Source organism: Gymnoscopelus microlampas (assembly GCF_963454915.1).
Source record: "Gymnoscopelus microlampas genome assembly, chromosome: 20".
Classification (NCBI taxonomy): Eukaryota; Metazoa; Chordata; class Actinopteri; order Myctophiformes; family Myctophidae; genus Gymnoscopelus; species Gymnoscopelus microlampas.
Genome location: NC_139957.1, coordinates 33,250,097 through 33,275,446, shown reverse-complemented (window position 1 = coordinate 33,275,446; position 25,350 = coordinate 33,250,097). Strand labels below are relative to the sequence as shown.

The following is a 25,350-nucleotide window of genomic DNA, read 5'->3' as shown; positions in this document are numbered from 1 at the left end:
TGGAACAACAGACAGTTACGAGAGGCCCCGGACCATCTTTTTCTGTCCTCCTCCTCCAGTCTGTCTCCACGGCTGCAAGGTGACCCGATGACTCACTGGGCTTTGTGCCGTTTGCTGGAAGAGGCTCTCAGATTTATTTATTTTTGGACTTAAAAGTACAGTGTTTTTCTTTTTTTTTACCCATTACAAATGCCTTCTAAATCAGTAGTTCTAAAACTTTTTCATGCCAAGGACCCCAAAGAATTATATGTATTTTGGCCGCAGACCCCCCCATCTGAAAATGTTTGTGCCAGGGACCACCCCCCCCCCCCCCATCCCTCCCCACTGTTCTAAATCCTAAGAGTTTTCAGAAAAAGTTATGTTGCTATATACAGTATACAGTTCATAGCTCAAATCTAAAATGACACGGATGCTTTTTCTAAATTGGCCATGCTTTCTTTTTTTTTAATAGCAGATCTACAAGTTCGGCTGTTTTCAAATGGCAGAGGTATAAAACAGGGCTTGAGTGGATAATGCATTTTTTTGTATTAATAATCTAAATCTACGAAGGAAAAAAAAGTCACTAAATCTGTCAAATAAGTATAGTGGAGTAAAAAAGTACATTTGCCTGTAGTGAAGTAGAAGTGTAAAGCATTGAAAAATGGAAATACTCAAATCAAAAGTACCTCAAAACTGTACCCCATATGGTTGAGCGGAGTCTCTCAGGGCTCCATGCTAGTGTATATTCAGTTCTTTGCAGTGTTGATTTTGACAGCAAATTTTGATGTAGTTTTAGTCATAGTCTTTTGAATAATATTCCATTTAGTTTTAGTCATATTTTAGTCATCTGAAATCAGTCGACTAGATCAACTGTAGATTTAGTCGACTAAAATGTATTCTGGCGGTGCCTTGATGGTGTCGTAATGGCTGATTTTACAATTGGTTGCAGCGCGACGCGTTGTGAGCTTGTAGATCTGCTATTTTCAGCATGCAACACCCGAGCGCAACCAAACATAAAATAACTTGTATTTTAGTTCTACTGGATCTCTTCTCCACTTGTCCCTCACTAACATTTTAGTCTAGTTTTTATTTGTTGACGAAATTGCCAATATATTTAGTCTTAGTTTTAGTCATCTTAGCTTATTTTTTTTATTTTTTTTGTTTAGTTTTCGCTAGTGAAAAAAGGTAGTCGACGAACATTTTTCATCATAGTTTTAGTCGACAAAATCAACACTCGTTCTTTGTTATTGTGGATAAAACGTTTTCTGAAAATAGCCAATCGACAAGCTGGGGTTTGAGTGGATAAGTACTAGTACTTGAGTGAAATATGCTTAGTTTCTTCCCATCACAGGGGAAGGTGACCTGATGAGTCGCTGTGGTTTTGTGGTGTAGTGTAGCTTATCTCAGCCTACCCAGGCTTAGCCTTGCTTTAGCCAACTGGCTCCATCTGCCGTTGTTGTTGACAAACTTCCTTGCGCAAACTGCTGCCAAGTCCGAAGTCCTTTGATAGTCTGGTGCTATAGTAGCCAGTGGCCTCTTCTTTGCCGTGGTCTGTTGGGGCGGCAGGGGGGGGATACATCAACAAAAGGGGGGATGCCAAGTAACAAACTGAATAAGCTGGTGAGGAAGGCTATACTTGAACTGGACAGTCAGGAGTTGGTTTTGCCGAGAGTGGAGGATGAGGAGGACGCTGGATGAACTCCTCTCATCCGCTCTGGGATGAGGAGGATGTTCAGCCTCAGTCCCATCGTCGTCCTCAGCACAGAACAAATGGCTCGTTGACTTCAAAGGGTAACTCCATAAGCTGAAACTTTCAAGAACCTGTGAGGTTCTGTAATGATTTGTTTTTTTTTCCACGCCTGAAGGGGGAGGTACATCATAAAAACAAAAGAAAATAGCAGACCTGCTGTACAAGCTCACAACACCTCACAATGAATGAATGAATTACGTTTCACGGTACGGCATGGTTCTTGCACCACACGATCTGTTCTGTCATTTGGGAATTACTGACTCCTGCTTGACTCTGGCACACTTGCACTACAGGGATGTACACTACAGAACCATGACAGATACTCATTAGCCATTATATTCATGTATTATCCAGATACCCACTTTATCTTTTCTGCATCATTTGCTTCTGTTCGCTGTTTGCGAGTTCCTTTTTAACCCAAAAGCTCTGTCAGCTCTTCCGTTCCTTCCTTCCTTCCTTCCTTCCTGTACAGTGTGACTGTACAGGCCATGCTTGGAAAATAATTCAACAACAATTCCACAAACTTTTAAAAGTCACGATTGCCCTGGAAACTTAAAGTACACATGCACACACAAAAAACACCCGTTCCATATCAGCATCTGCACATCAACATGGGATCCTAAATGATAAACTAATCAACACTCTTTCTGTCCAACCATCTGGGTCTTCTTGGTTCTGAGCGAGCTAAAGAATCACTGCGGGACCGCCTGAATTGCATGGTCTCTCCCTGTGGGCTATCAGGCCGGGTGGGCAATCAAGCAGTAGCTAATTGGACTCTTTAGAAAGCGGTACCTCTGGGCTGTTTAGTCAGGACAGCCTCTGAATTAAGAATGACCGTCATGGCCGCTCAAGCGATAGGGAACTGCTCATAGGCGGTCTGTTTGTTTATCAACTTTGAGAAAAACAATGTCACGGAAACATCTCGCTTGAGCGTACAAACTGGCCTGCAGGGATAACAGAAAATGGCATGTAAAGACTTAAGGTTTTCTCTTCACGCGGGAAGGAATACGCCAGCGCACTCGTTTGGATCCACAGGGGTTACACGGCACTCCTCATGTGAGTCGGCATGTTTTTGGGGTCAGCCCTATGTTCCCTCAGCACTAAGATCGCTCAGGTCTATGTTCCCTCAGCAATAAGATCGCTCAGGTCTATGTTCCCTCAGCACTAAGTTCGCTCAGGTCTATGTTTCCTCAGCACTAAGTTCGCTCAGCTTAGGTTTGGGTTAGGTTGAGAAAACGCTCCCTCTCGCGCACACGACAGTTTCATGGGATCGCACTTACAGCACGTTGTGGTGGATCCAAGTCCCTATCACTGAACAAAGGCTTCTTATTGTGAATTTGCAACACGAACCTACGGCAGCGGAACAATGTGGACGTGAGCTTCAGCTGAGATATTTGACCTCAAGAAAGCTTTTCGCCGGAGAGCCGCGTTCTGAGCGATTTATAGGTCTGAACATCAATTAACTTTAATGGTCATAGGGATTAGAGGAGGTGTGTTGCCAAATTGAAAATGGTTTCATGTGAGTGTCAAAGCATGTATTTTTTACAGCACTCATTATCACCAAACCTGTATCAATGGGATGTGTTTTCTCCCGTGGGGTATTCCTGTGGAGATGGCAAATTCTGAATCTATCAGAGCCATTTGGACGGACATACTGGATGCTTAATTGAAAAGCAATATTAGCCAAGGAAGGCAGGTGAATTGGTTTTGATAATGACTACTGCTGCCAAGGATGTTAAATTAAATGTGTGTGTGCGCGCATGTGTACGCGCAATTATGCAATTGTGTTTGTGTGTGTGTGTGTGTGTGTGTGTGTGTGTGTGTGTGTGTGTGTGTGCGACAGTGAGAGCATAATTATGTCCGTCTGTGTGTGTGTGTGTGTTCCTGCGTTAAAGAGAATGTGTATGTGTGTGCACGCATGTGACAGCAAGCATAATTAATGTTCTTGTGTGTGTGTATTTCTGCGTTAAAGAGTGTGTGTGTGCGCGCGCGCGTGTGTGTGTGTGTTATCGTGTGTGAGCTCATGCAGCGTGCAAATGTGATACATTCAACACATCCACCAATCTGGGCATAATTTCCCAGCATGCTCTCTGGGACGCCAGGGCTTTCCCCGGTCTGTTGCATTGTGTGAAGTGCAGCATGTCACAGCCTGGGCTGTCACACTGTGTCACAGACAGCAGGGGGCCCCGAAACGCTGCATCCCACATGCCCCCATTTATGCTTGTTTTGCCTGCCATGTGATTGCGCTGAAAATAGCCAATCTACAACGCGCTGCGTTGTGAGCTTATAGATCGGCTATTTTCAGTGTGTGACACCGCCGGGCACACAACCAAGTACAATCATCCTTAGAGCTGGTTGTCATCATGACTAGACATGCTTGATCATTGTGCCCAGAGGGGAGTGGTGGGGGGGGGGCTCCTCTCTCTCTCTCTCGTTCTCTCTCTCTCTCTCTCTCTCTCTCTCTCTCTCTCTCTCTCTCTCTCTCTCTCACACCCAGCAGCGGGGTTTTGTGACTGTTGTGCGCCGCGGCAGCGGCTGCTGTCGCCGGCGTCATGGAGTTCACAAACTTAACGAGGAAACATGGCGTTAAAATTTCGCCAAGTTTCCCATGTTCTGTGGAAGAAGTCAGCTTGGCTGTAGCAAAGGTGGTGGGAGCGGCGAGTGTTAAGTCTGCTGCCAGGATGAATGGTGGAGTGGTGATTTTTGTGGACGGTGTGGAGAAAGCTAATAATTTAGTTGTGAAAGGCGTGGTGATAAAGGACACGTTTGTGTCAGTAGCGCCTCTCACCACACCGGCCACAAAGGTCTCACTGTCAAATGTCCCTCCATTTATAAGAGATGAGTTTATTGTGAAGGAGTTGACTCGATATGGGAAAGTTGTGTCACCAATAAAAAAACTGCCTTCAGGCTGTAAATCGCCTGTGTTGAAGCACGTGGTGTCTCACAGGAGAACCTGTTTCATGATCTTGAAGGATAAGACTCGGGACATGAGAATAAATTTTAAAGCGAATGTAGAGGGGTTTGACTACACGCTTTTTGCCACAACTGAAAGCATGAAGTGCTTTGAGTGTGGGGCGGAGGGGCATTTATTTAGAACGTGTCCAGACGTACAGCCGTCCACTTCAGCTAGTCATGTTGGGACGAGTGGTGCAAAAAAAGGGGGCGGGGCTAATCCATGGGAGCAGCCTGCCGCTGAGGGAGAGACAGGGGAGGGGAGTGAGGATGGAGAGGCTGTGGGACAGGAGGATAAGACTGAGGGGGGGGGGGATGAGAACGGACAGCAGCAGAATGGGGAGGGGGTGAATGATGGTGATTTTGTAGCGGTTGAGGTTACTGGTGGTATTGAGAGTGAGGTGGTTGTGAGCACTCAAGGTGGTAGCAACCCTAGCGACAGTCAGGTGGGGGAGGAGGAGAGTGGGGCAAGGAGTGAGGGTGGAATAGAAGGGAAGGTGGCAACAGACGTGGACATAGGTAACATTGAGAGTGAGGTTGTGAGCACTCAGGAAGGTAGCAGCCCTAGTGACAGTCAGGTGGGGGAGGAGGGGAGTGGGGCGGGGGGTGAGGCAGGAATAGAAGGGAAGGTGGCAACAGATGTTGACATGGGCGATGCAGAGGACAGTGTAAAGGTGGTGGGAGGAAAAAGGAAGGCAAAAAAAACCTTGTATCCACCAAAACCAAAAAAAGTGACAGAGGATAGGAGTGATAGCCAGGCAGGAAAGGGAGGTTTTTTTTCTGATGAAGATTCAGACAGTGACTCTGGGGGGTGGGAGAGTGAGGCACCAGGGGAGGAGCCAACTAACTACAGGTTGGCGGATATGAAGCAGTTTTTAAAGAAAACTAAAAATGTGAAGGGGGTTAAAGTAGCAAGTTTTTTCCCGCGGAAAAAATCATTCATTGCTTCAGCCAAGGCCAACATGAAAAAAACAGGCAGAGGGGCTTTCACAGACCAAGAAATGTATAGGGTCAAAAAGATTATACAGAAAGTGAACCGCGAAATGGAAAATAATGATGGAAAGGAAACAGTTTAATTTTTTTGTCTGTTTTTTTAGTTGGTCAATACTGTCAATATGGGTGGTTTCCTCTTTTTTACAAATGAGTGAATTCAGAATTGCCACATTGAACCTTAACGGGGCAAGGGATATGAAAAAAAGGGCAATGTTGTATGAGCTTGTAAAAATGAAAGGTATTGATGTGATGTTGGTACAGGAAACTCATACTGATGAAAGGAATGAAACAGATTGGAAGGCAGAATGGGAGGGGGAAGTTTGCTTGAGCTCTTTGAAATCAAATAGTGGGGGGGTTGCAATCCTGTTTTCAAGGAGTTTTGCACCCATCACATATGAGGTGCAGGTTAAAGTGGAAGGGAGACTTATGGTTGTTAAAGCAAAGTATGAAAAATACACAATAGTTCTGATTAATCTGTATGCACCTGTTGTTGGACAGGACAGGGTAAGAGCATTAAATACTTTGAATGAGTTTTTAATGACTTGTAATTCGGATGATTATCTGTACCTTGGTGGGGATTTTAATTGTACTCAAAACGATCAATATGATCGCAATCATATTGAACCTCACAAACAATCACAAAGAGTACTGAGCAACCTCATTGAGACACATGATTTAGTGGATTTATGGAGAGAATTACACGATACAAAGAGACAGTATACATGGGCTCATGTCAGGGAAAATGTCATCTCTTTAGCTAGGCTGGATAGGTTTTATTGCTTCAAACACCAGTTTGGTGTCATTAAGAGGTGTGAAATGCTGCCAGTGGGTTTTTCCGATCATTCTCTAGTGGTGGGAGATGTGCTTATCACAAATGTGAAACCAAGGAGTGCGTACTGGCATTTTAACTCCACTTTACTCCTTGATGAAAATTTTAAGGAGGTGTTCAGGTTTTTTTGGAAGGGTTTTAAGAGTGAAAAGCAAAGTTTTGAGTCACTGAGGCAGTGGTGGGACTGTGGGAAGGTTCAAATTAAGCAACTTTGTCAACAGCACACTCTTAATGTTACTAGGGACATCGCCAGATCAATGAGAGATCTAGAGGCTGAGTTAGTGGACCTGCAGAATGTGTGGGAGTCCACAGGAGATCGAGGACATTTTGAAGTCCTTAAGTCTAAGAAAAGCATGCTTGAAGACCTACTGGGCATAAAGGCGCAGGGGGCATTGGTGCGGTCTAGGTTCCAGGGCGCAAATCAGATGGATGCACCTTCCAGTTTCTTTTTTGGTCTAGAGAAAAAGAATGGACAGAGCAGACTCCTGCACACGTTACGTTCACCTGAAGGGCAGGAGATAACAGAGGCTGGAGAGATCCGGCGTGTGGCTGTGGATTTTTACTCTGAGTTATACAAGAGTGAATACAAAGACAATGAGCCGCTGTTTTCATCATTTTGTGATGGGGCTCCTCAGATTCCCGCTGAGGAGAATCGTGGTCAGGGGGGCCCTCTGACACTGGCTGAGCTGCATGCTGCTTTGCAAGGCATGGAGGGGGGAAAAGCCCCTGGCATCGACGGCCTGACCGTAGAGTTTTACAAAGTTTTCTGGGAGGAGTTGGAGGAGGACTTGTTGGAAGTTTTGAATGAAAGCTTCGGAGAAATGTGTTTGCCGCTAAGTTGCAGGAGAGCGGTCTTAACTCTGCTGCCCAAGAAAGGTGATCTGAAAGACATTAAAAACTGGCGTCCAGTGTCTCTCCTATGCACGGACTATAAGATTCTGTCCAAAGCTCTGGCTAATAGACTCAGGGAGGTGCTGGATCAGGTTATACACCTTGACCAAACCTACTGCGTGCCTGGTAGGTCAATTGTAGACAATGTGTCTCTGATTCGTGATGTTTTGGATGTCTCTGGTTCATTAGGTTTAGATGTTGGTCTCATTTCGTTAGACCAATTAAAAGCTTTTGACCGGGTGGAGCATCAATACCTCTGGAGAATTCTAGAGTTTTTTGGTCTACACCCAGGTCTTATAGCCATGATAAAGGTTTTGTACCAAGACATTGAGAGTGTGCTGAAGATAAATGGGGGACTGAGTGCCCCTTTTAGAGCAGAACGGGGGGTCCGACAAGGGTGCTCACTGTCGGGGATGCTGTATGCTTTATCCATCGAACCACTGTTGCACAGATTACGGTCTGATCTTAATGGTCTGGTCTTGCCCGGGTTTAACACAGCACATGTCTTATCAGCATATGCGGACGATGTCGCAATCCTGGTCACCAAGCAAAAAGATGTTGATGAGTTAGGAAGAATTGTGAACGATTTTTGCTGTTTATCCAAGGCAAAGGTAAATTGGCAAAAGAGTGAGGCCTTAGCAGTAGGGAGGTGGACTGGGGGTCTCCCAAAGTTACCGGGAGGGTTAGCGTGGAAGGGGGGGGGGATCAAGTATTTGGGCATTTACATTGGTGATGAGGCAACTATGAATAAAAATTGGGAGAATGTAACGGAGAAGGTGCAAGGAAAATTAAATAAATGGAAATGGTTACTGCCAAAAATGTCTTTCAGGGGGAGAACGTTAGTCATCAACAATCTGGTGGCCTCCACATTGTGGCATCGTCTAGCGTGCATGGAGCCACCAAGTGGTTTAATCAAAAAAGTGCAAGCTTTAATGGTTGATTTTTTTTGGGACAGAATGCATTGGATACCCCAAGCTGTATTGTTCTTGCCTAAAGAAGAGGGAGGGCAAGGACTGATACATATTGAGAGTAGAGTCGCAACTTTTCGGTTGCAGTTCATACAGAAGTATCTAACAACTGGATATGAGTACCTCATCTGGAAGGACGTGGCGAGTACTATCCTGAGGAGGGTAGATGGACTGGGGATGGATTCTGCTTTGTTTTTAATGAACAGTAATGGTGTTGAGATGAGTGAATTATCGCCTTTTTACAGGGCTGTATTTAAGGCGTGGGCTTGGTTCAAATGGACGATGGAGGAGCCTGTTTCATCGCTTTACTGGTTTCTAGAAGAACCGCTTGTTGGGGGGGCTAGGCTGGACATTCAGGACAGTACGACACCTAGCCTCACTCACACTCTGTGCACCGCTGGAATGGTGACTTTGAGGAATTTAGTGGATGTAGCTGGGCCAAGGTTGAAAAATGTACACGGAATAGCTGAGCTGCTGGGGCTGAGGTCAGTCCGCTATGTGGAGTACATCTTGGGGCGATGGGCTGAGAGGCTGTCTGAGGAGGACTTTGAGCTCTTAAGGATTTATAGTGAGGGGGAGGAAACCCCTGATGAAGAGGACCCTTTCCCGGAGTTAGTACTTTATCCTGATCTAAGGAGCTGTTCAGGACCATTGCTAAATGAGAAAAAGATTCACAGTGTTGATTTGTACACGGTAAATGGTAAGGGTTTGTACATGTGCTGTGTTAAAGCCCTTAACAGGGAGAAACTAAATGGGAAGCATGATACAGTGTGGAGAAGGTATTTTGACATAACTGAGGAAAATAAACCGGGGTGGAGAGCTTTGTATAAACCCCCCTCAAAGAAACAGACTGGAGATTTGCAGTGGAGGATTCTCCATGGGGCGGTGGCAGTTAATGCCACTGTGTCAAAAATGAATTCAACTGTTCTAAATGAGTGTCCCTTTTGTGGTAGGGTGGAGACTATTTCTCATTGTTTTTTGGAGTGTGGGAGGGTTGATGCATTATTTGGTGTGTTGGAGAGTTTGTTTTCTTTTTTTGAAGAGGGATGGTCTAAAGTTGTGTTTATATTTGGTGCTGGGTACAGGAGGAACAATGCGGCTAAGTGGCAGTTGCTGAATTTCCTTTTAGGGGAAGCAAAATTGGCAATATATTTGACAAGAAGAAATAAGATAGAGAGGGAAGTGATGCAGGACCTAGTCAGTGTGTTTATCTCGTTGGTAAGGTCAAGGGTATGGATAGATTTTAAGTTTTTCAACGAGATGGACAATTTGGACACTTTTGTGCAGCAGTGGTGTTATAATGATGTAATCTGTTCAGTTGAGGATGAGGGGTTATGCTTTGGATTAATCTTCAGGTAGAAGGGTTGTCCTTACAAACTGTGATTGTTGATTGAGGAGATGTTAAAAAAAAAAAAAAAAGAAGAGTGAGAATCTGTATGTTTAGCAACGTTTAAATAAAGGTTTTTTAAAAGTCAAAAGTCTCTCTCCCCCTCCATCACAGGGTCTCCTTTTTCCAGTTGTTAGAAAAGTAACTAAGTACATTTACTCATGTACTATACTTAAAGCTGCACTATGTAACTTTCTTCTTCTACCCCGGATTTGGACCCGGTTTCCTGCGAGTGTGCTGACATTTTTTTTTTGCCATTGAGCTAACAGAGCCGGCCTGCTTGCTCGCTCGGGGGATAAATTCAATCTTGACCATCCGGTCAAAATTTGTGTCAGATCCTGTGTGTCTAGGTGAGACATGACCTTTGACACGATCTAAATGTCTCCAATAGAAGAACAGGGAGACAAACCACCCCAATTGTATTAACCCATTAAGACCTGCATCTGTGTCACTTTAGATTTCTTTGGCTATTTAAAAATAGCAGATCTACAAGCTCATAGCGCGGCACCGAGTGCCGCGCTATGAGCTTGTAGATCTGCTATTTTTGAAAAATCTTGAAAAAAAAATGTTTAGAATTTTTTCAAAAAACTGTTGGGATTTAGAAAACATGTTTAATAATCGCCTAAGGTCTCAATACGTTAACATACTCTACCTGGTAGAGTATGTTAATACAATAGAATTTTTATACAATTAAAATCTTATTTTGTCCAATCTGTATGGTAGAGTCTACCATGCAGATTGGACAAAATAAGATTAAGATTTTAATTCAGTAAAAAAAGTGACATAGTGCCGCTTTAAGTAAAATTTTGCTCGAGCATTTCCATTTTTCTAAAGTTTATGCTTATACGTCACTACTACTATCTCAGAGGCAAATGTTGTACTTTTTACTCCGCTACAGTTGTTTGACAGTTTTAGTTACTTAGATGCCGGGGTGTACGTGGTTAAGTGAAACCTCGAGGAGTACTTCTTCTCTCTCTCTCTCTCGGTCTCGGTCTCTCTCTCTCTCTCTCCATCAGGTTTCATTCTCACCTCTCTCCCTGGGGCACGGTATCCAGCTGGAGCTCTCTTTGTTATGCACCCAGTGTGACGCTCAGGTCACCGTGGCACACAAGTGGCTGGGGAAGTGTACTTTTGGAAGAAGTTAGAAGTTGTTCCATGTTAACTCCGCCGAGACTCAGATAAACTCTGTGTGTATGTGTACTGTGTATTAGATCAGTGTTTATCAACCCTGGCAAAGGGCCCAATTTTGGGCCGCGAGTACTGCTGAGGTGTGCCGCACCGTTTGAAGAAAGTGTGAACCCAGCCCCTCGAGAACAATAGCGGTGATCGTCCGTCAATCGATACGGCCATCATCCGTTTCACACACAGCCACGCCCGAGTCCATTCAGTGTAGCGACCATCACCCATAGGAATGCAAATATGTTGTCCTACCTGGTACTGTATAAAAGGGGCACAGGGTACATGCTTTGGCACTCAGTATTATTACTACAAGATGATGAGAGCTCCACCAGCAAAGAAGAGATGCACCCAGGGCCAGAAGACGCTAAATTCTAGGTGTGCCCTGGGATATTTTGGCTATGCCAGGTGTGCCTTGGCACCAAAAAGGTTGATAAACACTGAGATAGATATACAGCGACTGATATCTTAGTTAGCCGTGTGGTATATAACTGGATCAGATTTGGCTCTTTGGAAACAAAGAGTTCCACACTGTATAAAATGGGTCAGACATTCGTCTTGCTGCCTCGCCGTTTGGACAATCAATCCTGACGTTGTCCTCCCATGGTCCTTAAGGTCTTCTAACAGTGACACAAGTCTGACTGTTGAATCATTTATGTGCCTATTATACCGCCTGACACGTCTTTAAGCAGTGTAAGGCTAGCTCTGATTCTTATAATTAGCTTCTTTTCAGGTCTTTTTTTTTTTTGGTTGGAGGGGGTGTTTGAGAACTGCTCGTTGGTTCAGCAGCGAGTCCATCTCACTAAGGCCTTTAGACAAGAGTTAATACAGTACAGTTTGTCACTGTATAGATATATATATTTGCACGTACGTGAAATTTGTCCTTATCCATTCTATAACAGCTAGCAGCAGTGAGCAGCCATTCGCTCAGGGAGCCAGCGCTCGGGGAGTAATTAGGGGTTAAGAGTCTTGCTCAACACATCGACACATTGCTGGCCTGGCCTGGAATCGTACCTGGGACAACCAGGGCCTCTGGCTTCTCAGGCAGGCTCACCAACCACTCGGCTATGGCCGGCCATAGGTAATTAGAAGCCTTGTGTTTACAAGCCAACTTCTCGGACTGGAGCGTGGAATTGGTGTTTAGGAGACTGAATATCCTCTGCGGGATCAATAAAGTTCTGTCCCCATGTCCGAATTATACTTTGTCATACGCCGATGTTGCGTACACCGAAAATAGACGTTCTAGAAGCTCACAAAGCGGCGCGTGACGGAGCGAAGTGAATGTCCTCCCCTGACTTTGGAGTAGTGAAGTAGCAATATTTAAACGAGCTGACGGCTTCGCCTGTCTGTGTCCCACACCGTCTGCACTGTCACATGTCACCCCCAGCCTCCTGCCAGTGCCACCAAGAGGACAGACAGCAGCACAAGGTATAGAGCTGCCTGTTGGCCCTCGGAGTGTGCGCTGGCCTGATGACAGAGGGCCCCAGATATGCACGCACACCCACACACACACACACACACACACACCCCTTGCAAAATGCAAACATACAGTGACACCCTTCGCACGCCTTCCTGTGATAACCGCTTATAGCCGAGGAGCAAAGTGGTGTTATCGCGGGCTGGCAGGAACGTTTGGCTCTCAGAAAGCCCCTCCACACCGAGCCGCAAACACCATTAGCTTTCCACGGAGGCCACAAAGATACAACGCAACGCGGCATGTTGCCGCCGTGCCAAGTACTTCTTGTCCACATGTCATTCCATAGGGAGATAATGAGTTATTTTTCCATGCTGCTCCTATACGCCCGTCCATTATTACACATGAACAAAAGGACTTAATCCTTCCTGCCGCTGTTGTCTCTCCGGGGGAGCCTGTGTAGGGAGGCTGGGGGTCGTGTTGAACAGAGCTGCTTTTCAAAGCTCCGGTCTCCATTGTTTTCTCTCTCTTTTTTTTTTTTGGCGTCGAAGGTTTGTCTCCGGGAAAAAAAGACACGCGCGCAACCAACCCGGTGGAACGTTTCGCTTCAATTCTAATCTTTTGGGGGCAGACTGCTGCTCTGCAGTCTTTCTTGCTCATGCAATCGCACATCGGCTCAAGTCGGCCTTAGAAATACCGTTGCTTTTATTCACAACAGAGGGGCGGATGCTGCTGCTATACACTACGGTGCACACTGGCTCCCCTCTCTCTCTCTCCACCGTTTATTCCGTTTCTCCCGTTTCACTCACTTTCTCTCCCTCCATCTGTCTTTATCTTTATTTCTCTCATTTTCTCCTACCCCCCCCCCCCCCTCTCTCCCTCTCTGTCTCTCTCTCTTGCTCTTTCTGAAAGAGATTTATCAACGGGGGCACAGGCAGTAATTCTCCATAGTGGATGATCAATAATTCATACCAAGACGCTCTTTCAGCCTGATGGTGAGAGAAAGTGTAATCGTCTTGCCACGCGCGGCTCTCTCTCTCTCTCTCTCTCTCTCTCTCTCTATCTATCTATCTCTATCTCCTCCTATCTCTGCATAACGCCTATTATTAAATCCATACACGTCTGCAATGTGTTACTCAGGTATTTTGCCACAGATTTATGGAGAACATGTGTGAATCATCCATTAAGTGCTTGGCCAGGCGGGGTGAATGATTACCTTTGCCTCAGAAGCTGCACACAGTAAATCAGGTCCATTTGGGTCATATTTTACACTCTCAGAGTTAAATCAACACAAAGTATTTTACTGTGTGGCAGAGTAAATATAGCATGCCAACCTCCATCGATTACTCTCTCTCTCTCTCTCTCTCTCTCATCATCTCTCTCTCTCGTCATCCCCCCATCTGTAAGTGTCTGTTTCTCTCCTGTCTGTCTCTCTGTGTATCTATCTCCCTCCCTCTTTCTATCTGTCTCTCTCCGTCTCTTTATCTGTCTGTCTGTCTGTCTGTCTGTCTCTCTCTTTCTCGCTCTCGTTCTCTCTCTCTCTCTCTCTCTCCTTTTCCATAACCAAAGCAGTCAGGAAGGATGTGTGTGTGTGTGTGTGTGTGTGTGTGTGTGTGTGTGTGTGTGTGTGTGTGTGTGTGTGTGTGTGTGTGTGTGTGTGTGTGTGTGTGCGTGTGCGTGCGCGTGCGTGTGCGTGCTCCACTGACTGAGGCCCATGGGCACAGATAGGCTGTCTCAGGGGGAGCTTCTTTCTGGGCCACAGGCGACCACAGCAGCACAGGATGATAGCACAACTTATCTCCACCCGGTTGGAGGAGCAATCATCCTGCTTTTCACACAAAGTTATACCCAAATATCATTTAAGTTCCAGAAGTGCTCTGGGCTTTAGAATAATAATAGGGTGTTCACGGGTCCTTGAAATGTTTTAAATAGTCTTACATTTATAAATATATATATTTATTTTATATATTTTTTTAAGTAATAAAATGTATTACATTAGCAGATCTACAAGCTCACAAAGAGATTTGGTGTAGACGGAAAAAGAAAAGCGGCCCAAGTACAGTTGTAACTCAAATCTGTTTTATTGAGAATAGAGGGTTTAAGTGTTTAATGTGCAAGGATCCTTTTTAGTTCAAGTAGCATGACTGCAACAGTGGGGGTGTTCCTATGTTACAGGCTCTTCTCTTTTTTAATCGATTTGTGATGCTTGACTTTTGTAAGATGTTTTTTTATTTTATTCTATTTTTTGTTTGTTTTGTGTGCGTGATACAGTGAGATTGTAATGTTTTCTATTGTCTTTCATTTATATTAATGTCTTGGACCCCAGGGAAGACTAGCTGTCGGTTAGGCGTCAGCTAATGGGGATCCGTATAAATAAACAAATAAACAGGCAACGTTGAAGGCAACATAAATGGTTCTACAGTGGTACTGTCAGTGGGAGCGATTCTAACAAGATTACCTTTATCCTGCTTCTGCTTCAGTCAGGTTCAGCGAAGCGGGGTAATAATCTGTGTTCTCTGTAAGATAGCCAAAGCTAGCAAAAATAACAGCGTCACGGGTAAATGCAAGTTTGAAATGGGTTTGAGAAAAGCAAATGAAACCTGTACCCACAGTAATGTCTCTGAAGACTGGATATTTTTTGGTCTTCAATTTCACTCTACAGTAGGCAGCATTAACATCTTAAAAAGTCTTACATAACAACGCGTCGCAACGCGTCGCAATGCGTTGTGAGCTGTGAGCTTTTTCATTTACAGTATGTAAGACTTGTAGATCGGCTATTTTCAAACATTTCAGTACATTTACTTTTGGTACTTTAAGTACATTTTGATGCCAATAATTTTGTGCTTTTACTCAAGTAAATTGGGAACACCAGACTTTTACTTGTAACAGAGTACTTCTACATTGCAGTATTGATACTAAGTAAAACGTTTGAGTACTTTTTCCACCACTGCTCAGACACACCACTGCTCAGACGCGAATTATAAGCTTGTGAGCTTGTAAATCTGCTATTTTCAACCCATTTTTATACATTTAGAAACTTGTGAATTGGGACATTCTGCATAATGAGTACCTTCACTTTCAGTACTTAAATATATTTTAATGCAAATACTTTCGTACTCATACTCAAATACATTTTGAATACCGGACCTTTTTATTTGAGTATCTCAGAGTATTTCTACATTGTGGTAGTGTGGTAGCTATTTTTACTTGAGTACAAAAATGTGAGTATATCTTCCGCCACTGTTCACAACCACCACACCAGAAAGACTTGCATGTGAGGGACATAATACTCCTTAGAGCTGGAGCTGGTCCCCAAGGACTGCTGCTTCACACTGCTCCTAATAGCTGGGATATATGGCCTCAAACGCTGAGGATGAAATTTCTCCCACTGGGATCAATGAAGTATAATTAACCACTCAAAGCCTCTATACTTAGTACACTAACGCTTATAGTGAACCGGGGTCGGCTCTGTACCTGGTCCGCTCTTTTTTTCCCCCCTCTACGCGATCGGCTATTTTCAGCTAACGTTCCTTCCTCCCCAGAATAGGGATGCTAGGGTTCACGTGGTTACCTTAACCCAAGACGGAAATAGCAAGACATGCCATCTCCGGTTTACTTTCCGTATCTGTGTGACATAGAGCAGAGGTCTTCAACAGGGGGTCCGGGACCACTAGGGGGTCCTCAGAGTTACTACAGGGGGTCCGCCAAATCTTTGTGTGATAGAAAAAATATTTTTACAATAACCACTTGAACCCTAGCATCCCTATTCTCAGGGGAACTTTAGCCGGAAATAGCCGATCTACAAGCTTGTAGATCGGCTATTTCCGGCAAAGAGAGGGGGAAAAAGAGGTGCAGAGTGAAAGTTTACTTAGTATTGACGGTTTAAGTGGTTAAATGTCTGAAAATAACATGAAACCAGCATCTATGAAAAGCTTTAATCTGCAACACGAGTTTATGCAATATATAGTGGGGGTCCCTGCTTCATCTCTTTCTCAGAGAAGGGGGTCCTTGGGCTGACGTAGAGGGACGCCTTTTTAGGAGCGTGGAAGCAGGGTTGGAGTCTATTCATTTCAATGGAAGAGTGAACGTGAACACAGCTTCTGAACCATTCTTTAGCCCCATGGTCACTGAACTAAGTATTGGACCAAGCCACATAATATTCCCAAGATTTTCATACTAAAATTGCTTTTTTCAGAGAGTCAAACCATGAGAAAATCAACTTTATTGTCAACCTTTCTCTGTCCCAACAACAACTGTGGTGCCACTATATATGTCTATGAATTGAATACCAAGGCCCTCAGTGGAAACAAGTCCGCAAGGACTTTTATGAACGGACCTGTTAGACAAAGTATTTTAAATGTAACTGTGCTGTTTTACATTTTCTGCCTAATAAGATATTCAACTAAATTCAATCAAAAAACACTCTTGTGGGATCTAGCAGGTGTTATTGGTAAACATAGGACGTTTGCGAGATTTGCCGTCAGACGGCGGTGCCCTGACTGCCCACGTAAGAGACCATTTACTATTTCGCCTCTAGTGGCTCCAATTGGGATGGTCTATCTTCATAAATTAACCTTAACTTCTTTGCCTTAACGCTGCATCTTTCGTCAAATCAAAGAACCATTGCACCATTGCAGGAAACTAGTCCCTCACCTGTTCCCTCACACACAGGGTGGGAGAGATGGTGTATTCTACAAACTTCTGGCTCTGGTGTACCTGCCGAAAAGCTGCTCCTTAGCTCCGACACACACACACACACACGCACACGCACACACACACTCACAAACAGATCGGTTTCAATGATGGATGAAGGGGGAGGATAAAAGAGGTGTGAAAGAGAGACGGAGGAGATCCAGATGGATGGAGTAACATAAAACAGAGGACAGCATGCTGCTCTGTCTCTCTCTCTCTCTTCTAAATGACTTGTTTGTTTGTTTGTTTTAATATGACTGCTGACATGATTGAATGGGCGTGTAATAGTGATGTAACCCCACCGTTGACAACCGGGCTTTATCCAACATGACAGCCATGTAAACAAACAGCTAATGTCAGTTACAACTAAACGTTGCTCTCAAGAATGTTTTTGAAAACATTTGAAGTGAGAAATAGACGATGCAATAACCGAAAAGTGATTCTATTGATCCACTGCACTTGTTTATTGTGGCACAACAACGAGGGAATACCAAATCGCTCGGCCCCCCCGGGGCAAATCCGGCGGTATTACAGGCAAATCGGCGGTATATAGAATGGGGGCGAATGTGTTTTGGGGCGAGTTTTCCGGTTACCTTGTGGAATACTGTCATTTGTTTTCCGAGGCGAACTTGTCCGCCCAGCCCAATACTTATGGAATACTTTCATTGCTGTAAGCAAGGAAATACTTAGTTTTGTTGTTACTTTAGGGTAAATTTATTGACGTGTTTATTAAGTAGCCGTGTAATAAGCGGGATAAGGGTGGTTCAGGGTGGATCAGGGTGGTTATGCACCTCGGCTCCGCCTTGGTGCATAATCACCCTGTCGGGCTTCAAATTTCAATAATGACCACCTCCCCATGCATTATCCCTTGCATAATACACAAAAAATAGACACGTTAAAAATGTGCACGTCCATGCACTTTCAATAAGTACCTTGTCCATTGAACACCATTGGCCTCAGTATGCTTGATGTATGTGTATTATTGTGTATGCTTGTTTGTGTACAGTATACGTTTGCGTCCCCACACACACACACACACACACACACACACACACACACACACACACACACACACACACACACACACACACACACACACACACACACCACACATACACACACATGCATGCACACAGATAGATAGATAAGATAGATATAGAATCGATATACTATGTATATGTGTGCAGATGCTTTACTGTACAAGCAGTATTATGGGATAGGTATAAGGGTTTAATACCCAGAGTTTGGCCCTTGGCAGTTATACAGTAAACCCTCGTTAATACAGACAACTGTGATAAATCAGGACCTTTTTAATGTAGATTGATTTCTGGTGGCAGACTCCATCAAGGCTGGCCCACGGCAACCATGGGCTCTGTGCATCATGTTCACATACATGACCTCCTCTGACTGCTTGAGCTCATAAAATAGCAGGTGAACGACTTAAGATCCACAGATATTAAGCCTGATACAATCCACAAGAATCCACATAATTATCACGCTGACATATAGTGAAGACCTAAATGCTACTGTGGGAGGAGGCTGGGAGGTGGAGGGAGTTTGATCACTGACTAACTGCAGTAGAGGTGCTGCGTTCTGCTTAAAAAGACTAGACTGACCCATTAGAATTAAGGGTGTACTGTAGGTGTTAGATTGGGAGCGAATGAGATCGGAGGGTGAGAGAGTGTGGGAACCACCTTGACTTCCATGCTTACCTTGCAATGCTCGATATCAACATAGATCATTAACTCATTCAATCGGGATCCGCATCTGTGTAATTTTTAGATTTCTTTGGCTATTAAAAAATAGCAGATATACAAGGTGTCCCTGGAACAAGCTCATAGCGCGGCACTGTGCCGCGCTATGAGCTTGTTCCAGGGACACCCAGAAGCACAGATCGGAGTTAAAAATGTTCGCTTTAAAACACATATATATATGCAAAGATTTGCATACATTTTCCATGATTTTTCAAAAAATAGCAGATCTACAAGTGCCGTGCTATGAGCTTGTATATCTGCAATTTTTGAATAGCTAAAGAAATCTTAAAATGACACTGATGCGTTCCCGGTCTTAAAGGATTAGACATGCACAGACGCATGCACGCGCACACACACACTGAACAACATATTTGTACTCTTATACTGCATACCCGTATAGGCGTATACAAGATGTTTCAATAAAGAAACATTGAACCTTGATGTGACACTGGCTGACAGTGTTCTTAAACCTTAACCCTGACTCTTACCTGAACCACAGTATGACTAAACCTTACCTCAACCTTTACCCCGACTGTAAGTCATCATCTTGAAATGTTCCGTTTGTGAAGTGAGGACAGACGAGGACAAACGTTGGCGGATTTAATCTTATGCTCCCTCCTCTGCTCCAAGCTAGAACCCTGTCAAAATGGTAATATTGTTTACCCGGCTGATTTAATGAGAGAATATATATTTTTTCCACGCAATTATTTAGATAAGAGTGTAGTGAGAGACAGGAAGCGGAGGGCAGGGAGGGGGAGAGCGAGATGTGCACGGCTCCGGTGACGTTGCAACATACAAGAGTGCCAAAAAAACACATAGGGCACAAACTTTACCGGTAAAAAACATCCACATGCAACACTATCGCCAGAGGAAACGTGATTGAATGTTTCTCCAGAAATGTTCAATGACAACATTTCTGGACCGCAAAAACGTTACATTTTTAGGTAGGCCTACATTGCATTTCAACGTTTAGGTTTATGGTTAGGTTTAGGAGTTAAGATTAGGGTTAGGGTTAAGTTTAGGGTTAGGCTTAAGGTTAGGTTTAGGGTTCGTTAGTATGCAACGTAAAATCGACAATTGACTCTACATGGTTCTAATCTGTGGACCACGGTCACTGGCAACGTTTTGGGGGTAAAAAAAATTATCACAGTTATGTGATAACATTATGACAATGTTTTCTCTGGCGACCAGGCTGCCACATGGCAGGTCCACAGAGAAAGTAAAGTCTGCACAGAGGAACATAATATAGTACACAACTGTCCGTTTCAAGTAAAAAGTTCCAGCTGACAGGCCAGCCTGGTGATAGGCGGTATCAGTCTGATAGTAGCCGGGGGGAAGCTGTTCAGAAATCTGGTGGTCTTGCCCTTCATACTACGGTAGGCATCCTTGCCTGGCCACGGTCGTAGTAGGGGTGTGAACAATTTGTGGCTGGGGTGGTCACTATTTCTGGACTTAATGAACTGAATTAAGTGATTATAATATGCGTATGTTTGGGTCCAGAGACAGACACAACATTTCTCTTTTGGGTCTTGTGCTAAATCACTGACAGTACGTTTGGTTCAGAAATAACATTTGAGTTGCTGTGTAGGACCGTTGAACATGCTTTGCCTTTGTCCCTCCTGCAGATTGAAGACATAGTCATGCGAATACAAGATGAGAAAGCAGGAGGTGTAGCCATCCGAACGGTCAAAAGCTTCCTGTCCAAGATCCCCAGTGTGGTGTCAGGTAGGTAACGTGTGTGTGTGTGTGTGTGTGTGTGTGTGTGTGTGTGTGTGTGTGTGTGTGTGTGTGTGTGTGTGTGTGTGTGTGTGTGTGTGTGTGTGTGTGTGTGTGTGTGTGTGTGTGTGTGTGTGTGTGTGTGTGTGAGATTGAGTATATGCGTGCAAGTCATGGTGCATGTGTTGGCATAGGAATAGCATTTGTGATTCTTTTTCTGCATGAAGGCTTTTTTGCATTCTCTCAAAAACAGTGTTGAGAGAGAGAAAGTGCGTGTGTGCAAGCATGTGTTAATGCTTTGGAATAACATTTGGTAACTTTCTGCTTTTCTACATTTGCATGTGTGCGTGCGTGTCTGTGCACGCGCACGTGCATTTTACTTTTTGTTCACACAGTGAGTGAGTCAGAATCAAGGAAGCAAATAGGACCTTTGGGCTCATTTAAAATGCTGCTCCAGATGGAGGCAAATTAGAAGACCTTAACAACCATGGTGCGGATGGCTATGGTTGGTTGTTGACCTTGTCAGTGGAGTAGCGCGTGTGTGTGTGTGTGTGTGTGCGTGTGTGTGTGTGTGTGTGTGTGTGTGTGTGTGTGTGTGTGTGTGTGTGTGTGTGTGTGTGTGTGTGTGTGTGTGTGTGTGTGTGTGTGTGTGTGTGTGTGTGTGTGTGTGTGCACGCATGCGCTTGCATGCGTTTTTGTGTGTTCGTCTGTGCGAAGTAGGAAGATGTGTGTGTCTGTGAGTGAGTCAACGGAGTCAGAGGCGAGTGAATCACTCCTTTACATGACTACCCCAGGCCTAAGGATTTTCTCTCTTCTCTCTCTCTCTCTCACACACACACACACACACACACACACACACACACACACACACACACACACACACACACACACACACACACACACACACACACACACACACACACACACACACACACACACACACACAGCCTCTGCCAAGCATAGTGTCTGGCCCAAATTCTGTGCGGTCCAGGAGCTGGAGAGGAAAAGACTCTAAACATAGTCCGTTAGGATGAGAGGGGTTTTTCAAATGCATTAATTGGCTCCGAAAACACCTACTCAGCCCTGACCCACGGCTTTGATAGTGTAGTTGTTGTGAGGCACGGCTGACCGCTCCCTAGCACTATACCGCATGAGTATATCACCAGTGTGTGTGAACGCCAACACAGAGAACAACAATGTGTGGAATATACCATGTTCACAAACACTTGCTCAAGGACAGTGTGTGTGTGTTCACGCATTAAAAAAAGCATTAATCCTTTCTCTGTACGCCAGGAGCAGACATTGTTCAGTGGCTGGTGAAAAACCTCTCCATCGAGGATGCAGGTATGTACTGTATGCCCGCCGAGAAACCTAACCGCCACCATGCATCCTGTACCATAGTGGTTCTCAACATGTGGGTCGTGACCCCAGGGTTTTTTTTTTGGGGGGGGGGGGGCCCAAATGACAGTGAAGTGACAATTTTAGTACTTTGAAGACCTTTTTAATACCTCAAACGAAAATCTAAAAACATGACTGCATGTTTTTAGGTGACTCACAACGCCTCGCAAAGCTTGTGAGCTTGTAGATCGGCTATTTTCATAATAAGCTCCTGAAATGTCCTGAAAAGGTTGAGAACCACTGCTCTACCAGTGCTATTGAGGACCTATTGAATAAAAGGTCAATTTCCGCCATTCTAACCTTGGTTGCTGTTACTTTTCGACAGCCGAAGCCATTCACCTGGGAAGTCTGGTCGCCGCCCAGGGCTACTTCTTCCCCATCTCGGACCACGTCCTCACGCTCAAAGACGACGGGACCCTTTACCGCTTTCAGGTGAGACACAGTGATATACCAAGCTGTACTATGGGGAAGCAGCCCTTGGTATGTGCATGCAGTCCTTTCAGTGACTAATTACAGCAGCATAATTAATAATAATTATAATAATAATAATGGATTTTATTTATAATGCACTTTACATTTGTTAAAATCTCAAAGTGCTACAGTAGGCAATTGCTTAAAAAAAGAATCATCACACCATTAAAAACATTTAAGAAACTGAAACAAAACAATGAAGACATGGGGGTATAAAGCCAAGAGGTAAAACCAGCAAAGCTTTGTTAAAAGGTAGGTCTTTCTTTAGGCCTGGGCCGTGGCGTCGCGGTCCAGGCACCCTCGGTTGAAATCCCTTAACTGACAGCGTGTCGTGGGTTCGCGTCCCGTTCCCGACGACCTTTGCTGCGTGTCTCCCCCATCTCTCTCCCCGTTTCCTGTCGTCCTACTTTCACTGTCCCTCTCCAAATAAAGCTATAAAAAGCCCCCCAAAAAATATATATAAAAAAAAAAAAAAGAAAAAAGGTAGGTCTTTAGTCCTCTCTTAAAGGACTCACGAGTCAACCGACTGTGGTGCTCTCAGGTGGACAGTGGAGTGAACGGAGGATGGGTGTGATGTGGTCTTGTTTGTTTGTTGTTTCAGTGATATACGTTTATCGTCCAAAACCGTTACTTTTCAGGAAATGGAAAAAATTATCTATGTTCTCCAATGGATCCAATGTAGTTATTATTCAGTCACAAGCTCTTGTTGATACCTTTTCATTTTTATTTATTCATAAAACCCACAGCCAGACTTAATCACTTTCACTTTCAAAATGTAAAAAGAAAAAAATTGCATGACAGCTTGATCGGATATTCATTTCTGCGGATCTATCTGAATACTTTTGCATGACACTTCGACAAAGTTGGTCATTAGTTTACGGGAAAAAAAACATGAAAAGTATTCTATAGATACAAGGTGATGATGTAATAGGCTGGGGGTTGTTGCGGGGGATGCTGCTGCTCCATCAATCCCTGTCCTCGTCCTATGAAGGTTGAGTCTCTCCTTGAGACATTCTGTCTCTCCTGTCTGAAGTTGCTTTGATGAGGGCACAGAGTGGTGTAAAGTAACTAAGTACATTTACTCAAGTGCTGTACGTAAGCACAATTTTGAGGTATTTACTTTACTGAAGTATTTCCAGTTTTCGGTACTTTTACTTCTACCCCACTACATCTCAGAGGCAAATATTATACTTTTACTCCACTTCAGTTGTAGATTTTGATAATTATTACAAAACACACATTACCCACTTCATCCCCTATACATTTTGGCCAATAGAAAATAGCCGATCTACAAGCTCACGATGCGACGCATTGTGATTTCTACATTGCAATGTAGAATGTATTTCTACATTGCAGTATTGATACTTTTCCTTAAGTAAAAAAATGTAGATATTTTTTTCCACCTCTGGCAGAAGGTTAACCCTTCGGGAAGCGCCAGGCAGCCAGCTTGCAGGGGTTTGCGGTTTCTTCCTCTCTGAAGCGGTATGAAGTGTGACAGGTCTTGCTGATAGGCTATTGTCCTCCGCTGTGACTCACTCCTTCAACCGTAGCCATTAGCATGCTAATGCAGCCAGGCCAGAAGTGTTGTCATTTATGCTTATTTATATAAGCGACTTCATGGGCTTGTTTTTTTTTGTAAAGTCGCTTGTAAATATTGGTGCTTTTTTTTGGGGGGGGGGCTTGTTTCTAAAGTGTAGAATTATTTTAGGCTTTCTACCTAAATGTTGTTTAAACCGGTGGTTTGCACACATTTACATGTCAATGTGTATTTGTCCACGGACCCCCCCATCTAAAATAATTTTGTGACCCCTGTAGCTGTATCAGATTTGTGTTGAAATGTTTCAAAAGAAATATTCAAAATGTTTCCCTATTTTTTTAATTGCAGATCTAATGTGACACGTTGTGAGCTTGTAGATCGGCTATTTTCAAATATCCGACGCATATAGGTTTAAAATGCTCATGTAGCCTAATGTAGTTGCTTCTTTTGGGCTTGTTTTCATAGATGTGGTTGCTTATTTCTCCCGCAAAATCTGGCAACATCGGAGGCAGCTTGTCACTATGGGAAGTGCTGCGCTTTTCCCTGTCACCCTCCCAGCCTCCTCCTTCCTTCCAATCTACCTCACAATCCATTTATCAGTTCTATTTCCTTAGATTGAAGGCATCCTGTGCATGTGCTGGAGGTGACGGTATAATGTGTGTGTGTGTGTGTGTGTGTGTGTGTGTGTGTGTGTGTGTGTGTGTGTGTGTGTGTGTGTGTGTGTGTGTGTGTGTGTGTGCTTGTATTACTATGCTTGTATGGGCCTAATGTCCCCACAGGTACAGCAGATTTTGAGAAATAGACATTTGTGAGGACCATTTTCCTGGTCCCTCACAAGAGTAATTGTTTATGGTTAAACATTTGCAGATTAGGATGATCGAGGTTAGGTTTAGGGCATTGGGGTTAGAGAGTTATGCCTGATTTACTCTTATCTGTGTGACGGTGTCTCTCCCCCGAAAATAGCCGATCTATAAGCTCACAACGCATCACAGCGTGGGACGTTGTGAGCTCGTATAGATCCGCAAATTCGGCTTTAAGGTTAGCGTTAAAAATACAAATATTGGCATTCATAAAAATCAACGTCCAACGTTGATGTCCTCCCAAGTACAGTAATACAGTACAACTGTGTGTGTGTGTGTGTGTGTGTGTGTGTGTGTGTGTGTGTGTGCGTGCGTGCGCGTAGGGGGGGTAGTAACATGTGTGTCACACTTCGCATTGAGTTGCGGCTAAAAATATTCTCTCTGATGTTGTCATGATGCAACAAGGGCCCGCGTCACACGCACCAATAAAGAGAGACCCGCCGCGTGGCACATTTTGAAATATATGTATCCTTGTGTTCGTCACCGAATGTACCGCGATTCATCGGTGCCTGGGGATTTTTCTTCTTCCTCCCCGTGCGTAATGCCACGGTGCTATAAATAGGCCGCCACACTGGTGGTGGAA

At 44.2% G+C, this 25,350-nt stretch overlaps 1 protein-coding gene across 1 annotated transcript in view; it reads left to right on the top strand.

Annotated features, from left to right (window-relative positions):
- Positions 1-25,350, top strand: part of LOC311036099 (regulator of G-protein signaling 6-like) — a gene marked incomplete at both ends in the record, with an annotated part of 91,062 nt that overhangs the window by 46,514 nt on the left and 19,198 nt on the right. The window contains 3 exons of the mRNA XM_084044621.1: positions 20,411-20,510; positions 21,795-21,845; positions 22,225-22,331. Of these exons, the coding sequence (XP_083900747.1) occupies positions 20,411-20,510; positions 21,795-21,845; positions 22,225-22,331 (258 nt within the window). The remainder of the gene's footprint in view (positions 1-20,410; positions 20,511-21,794; positions 21,846-22,224; positions 22,332-25,350) is intronic.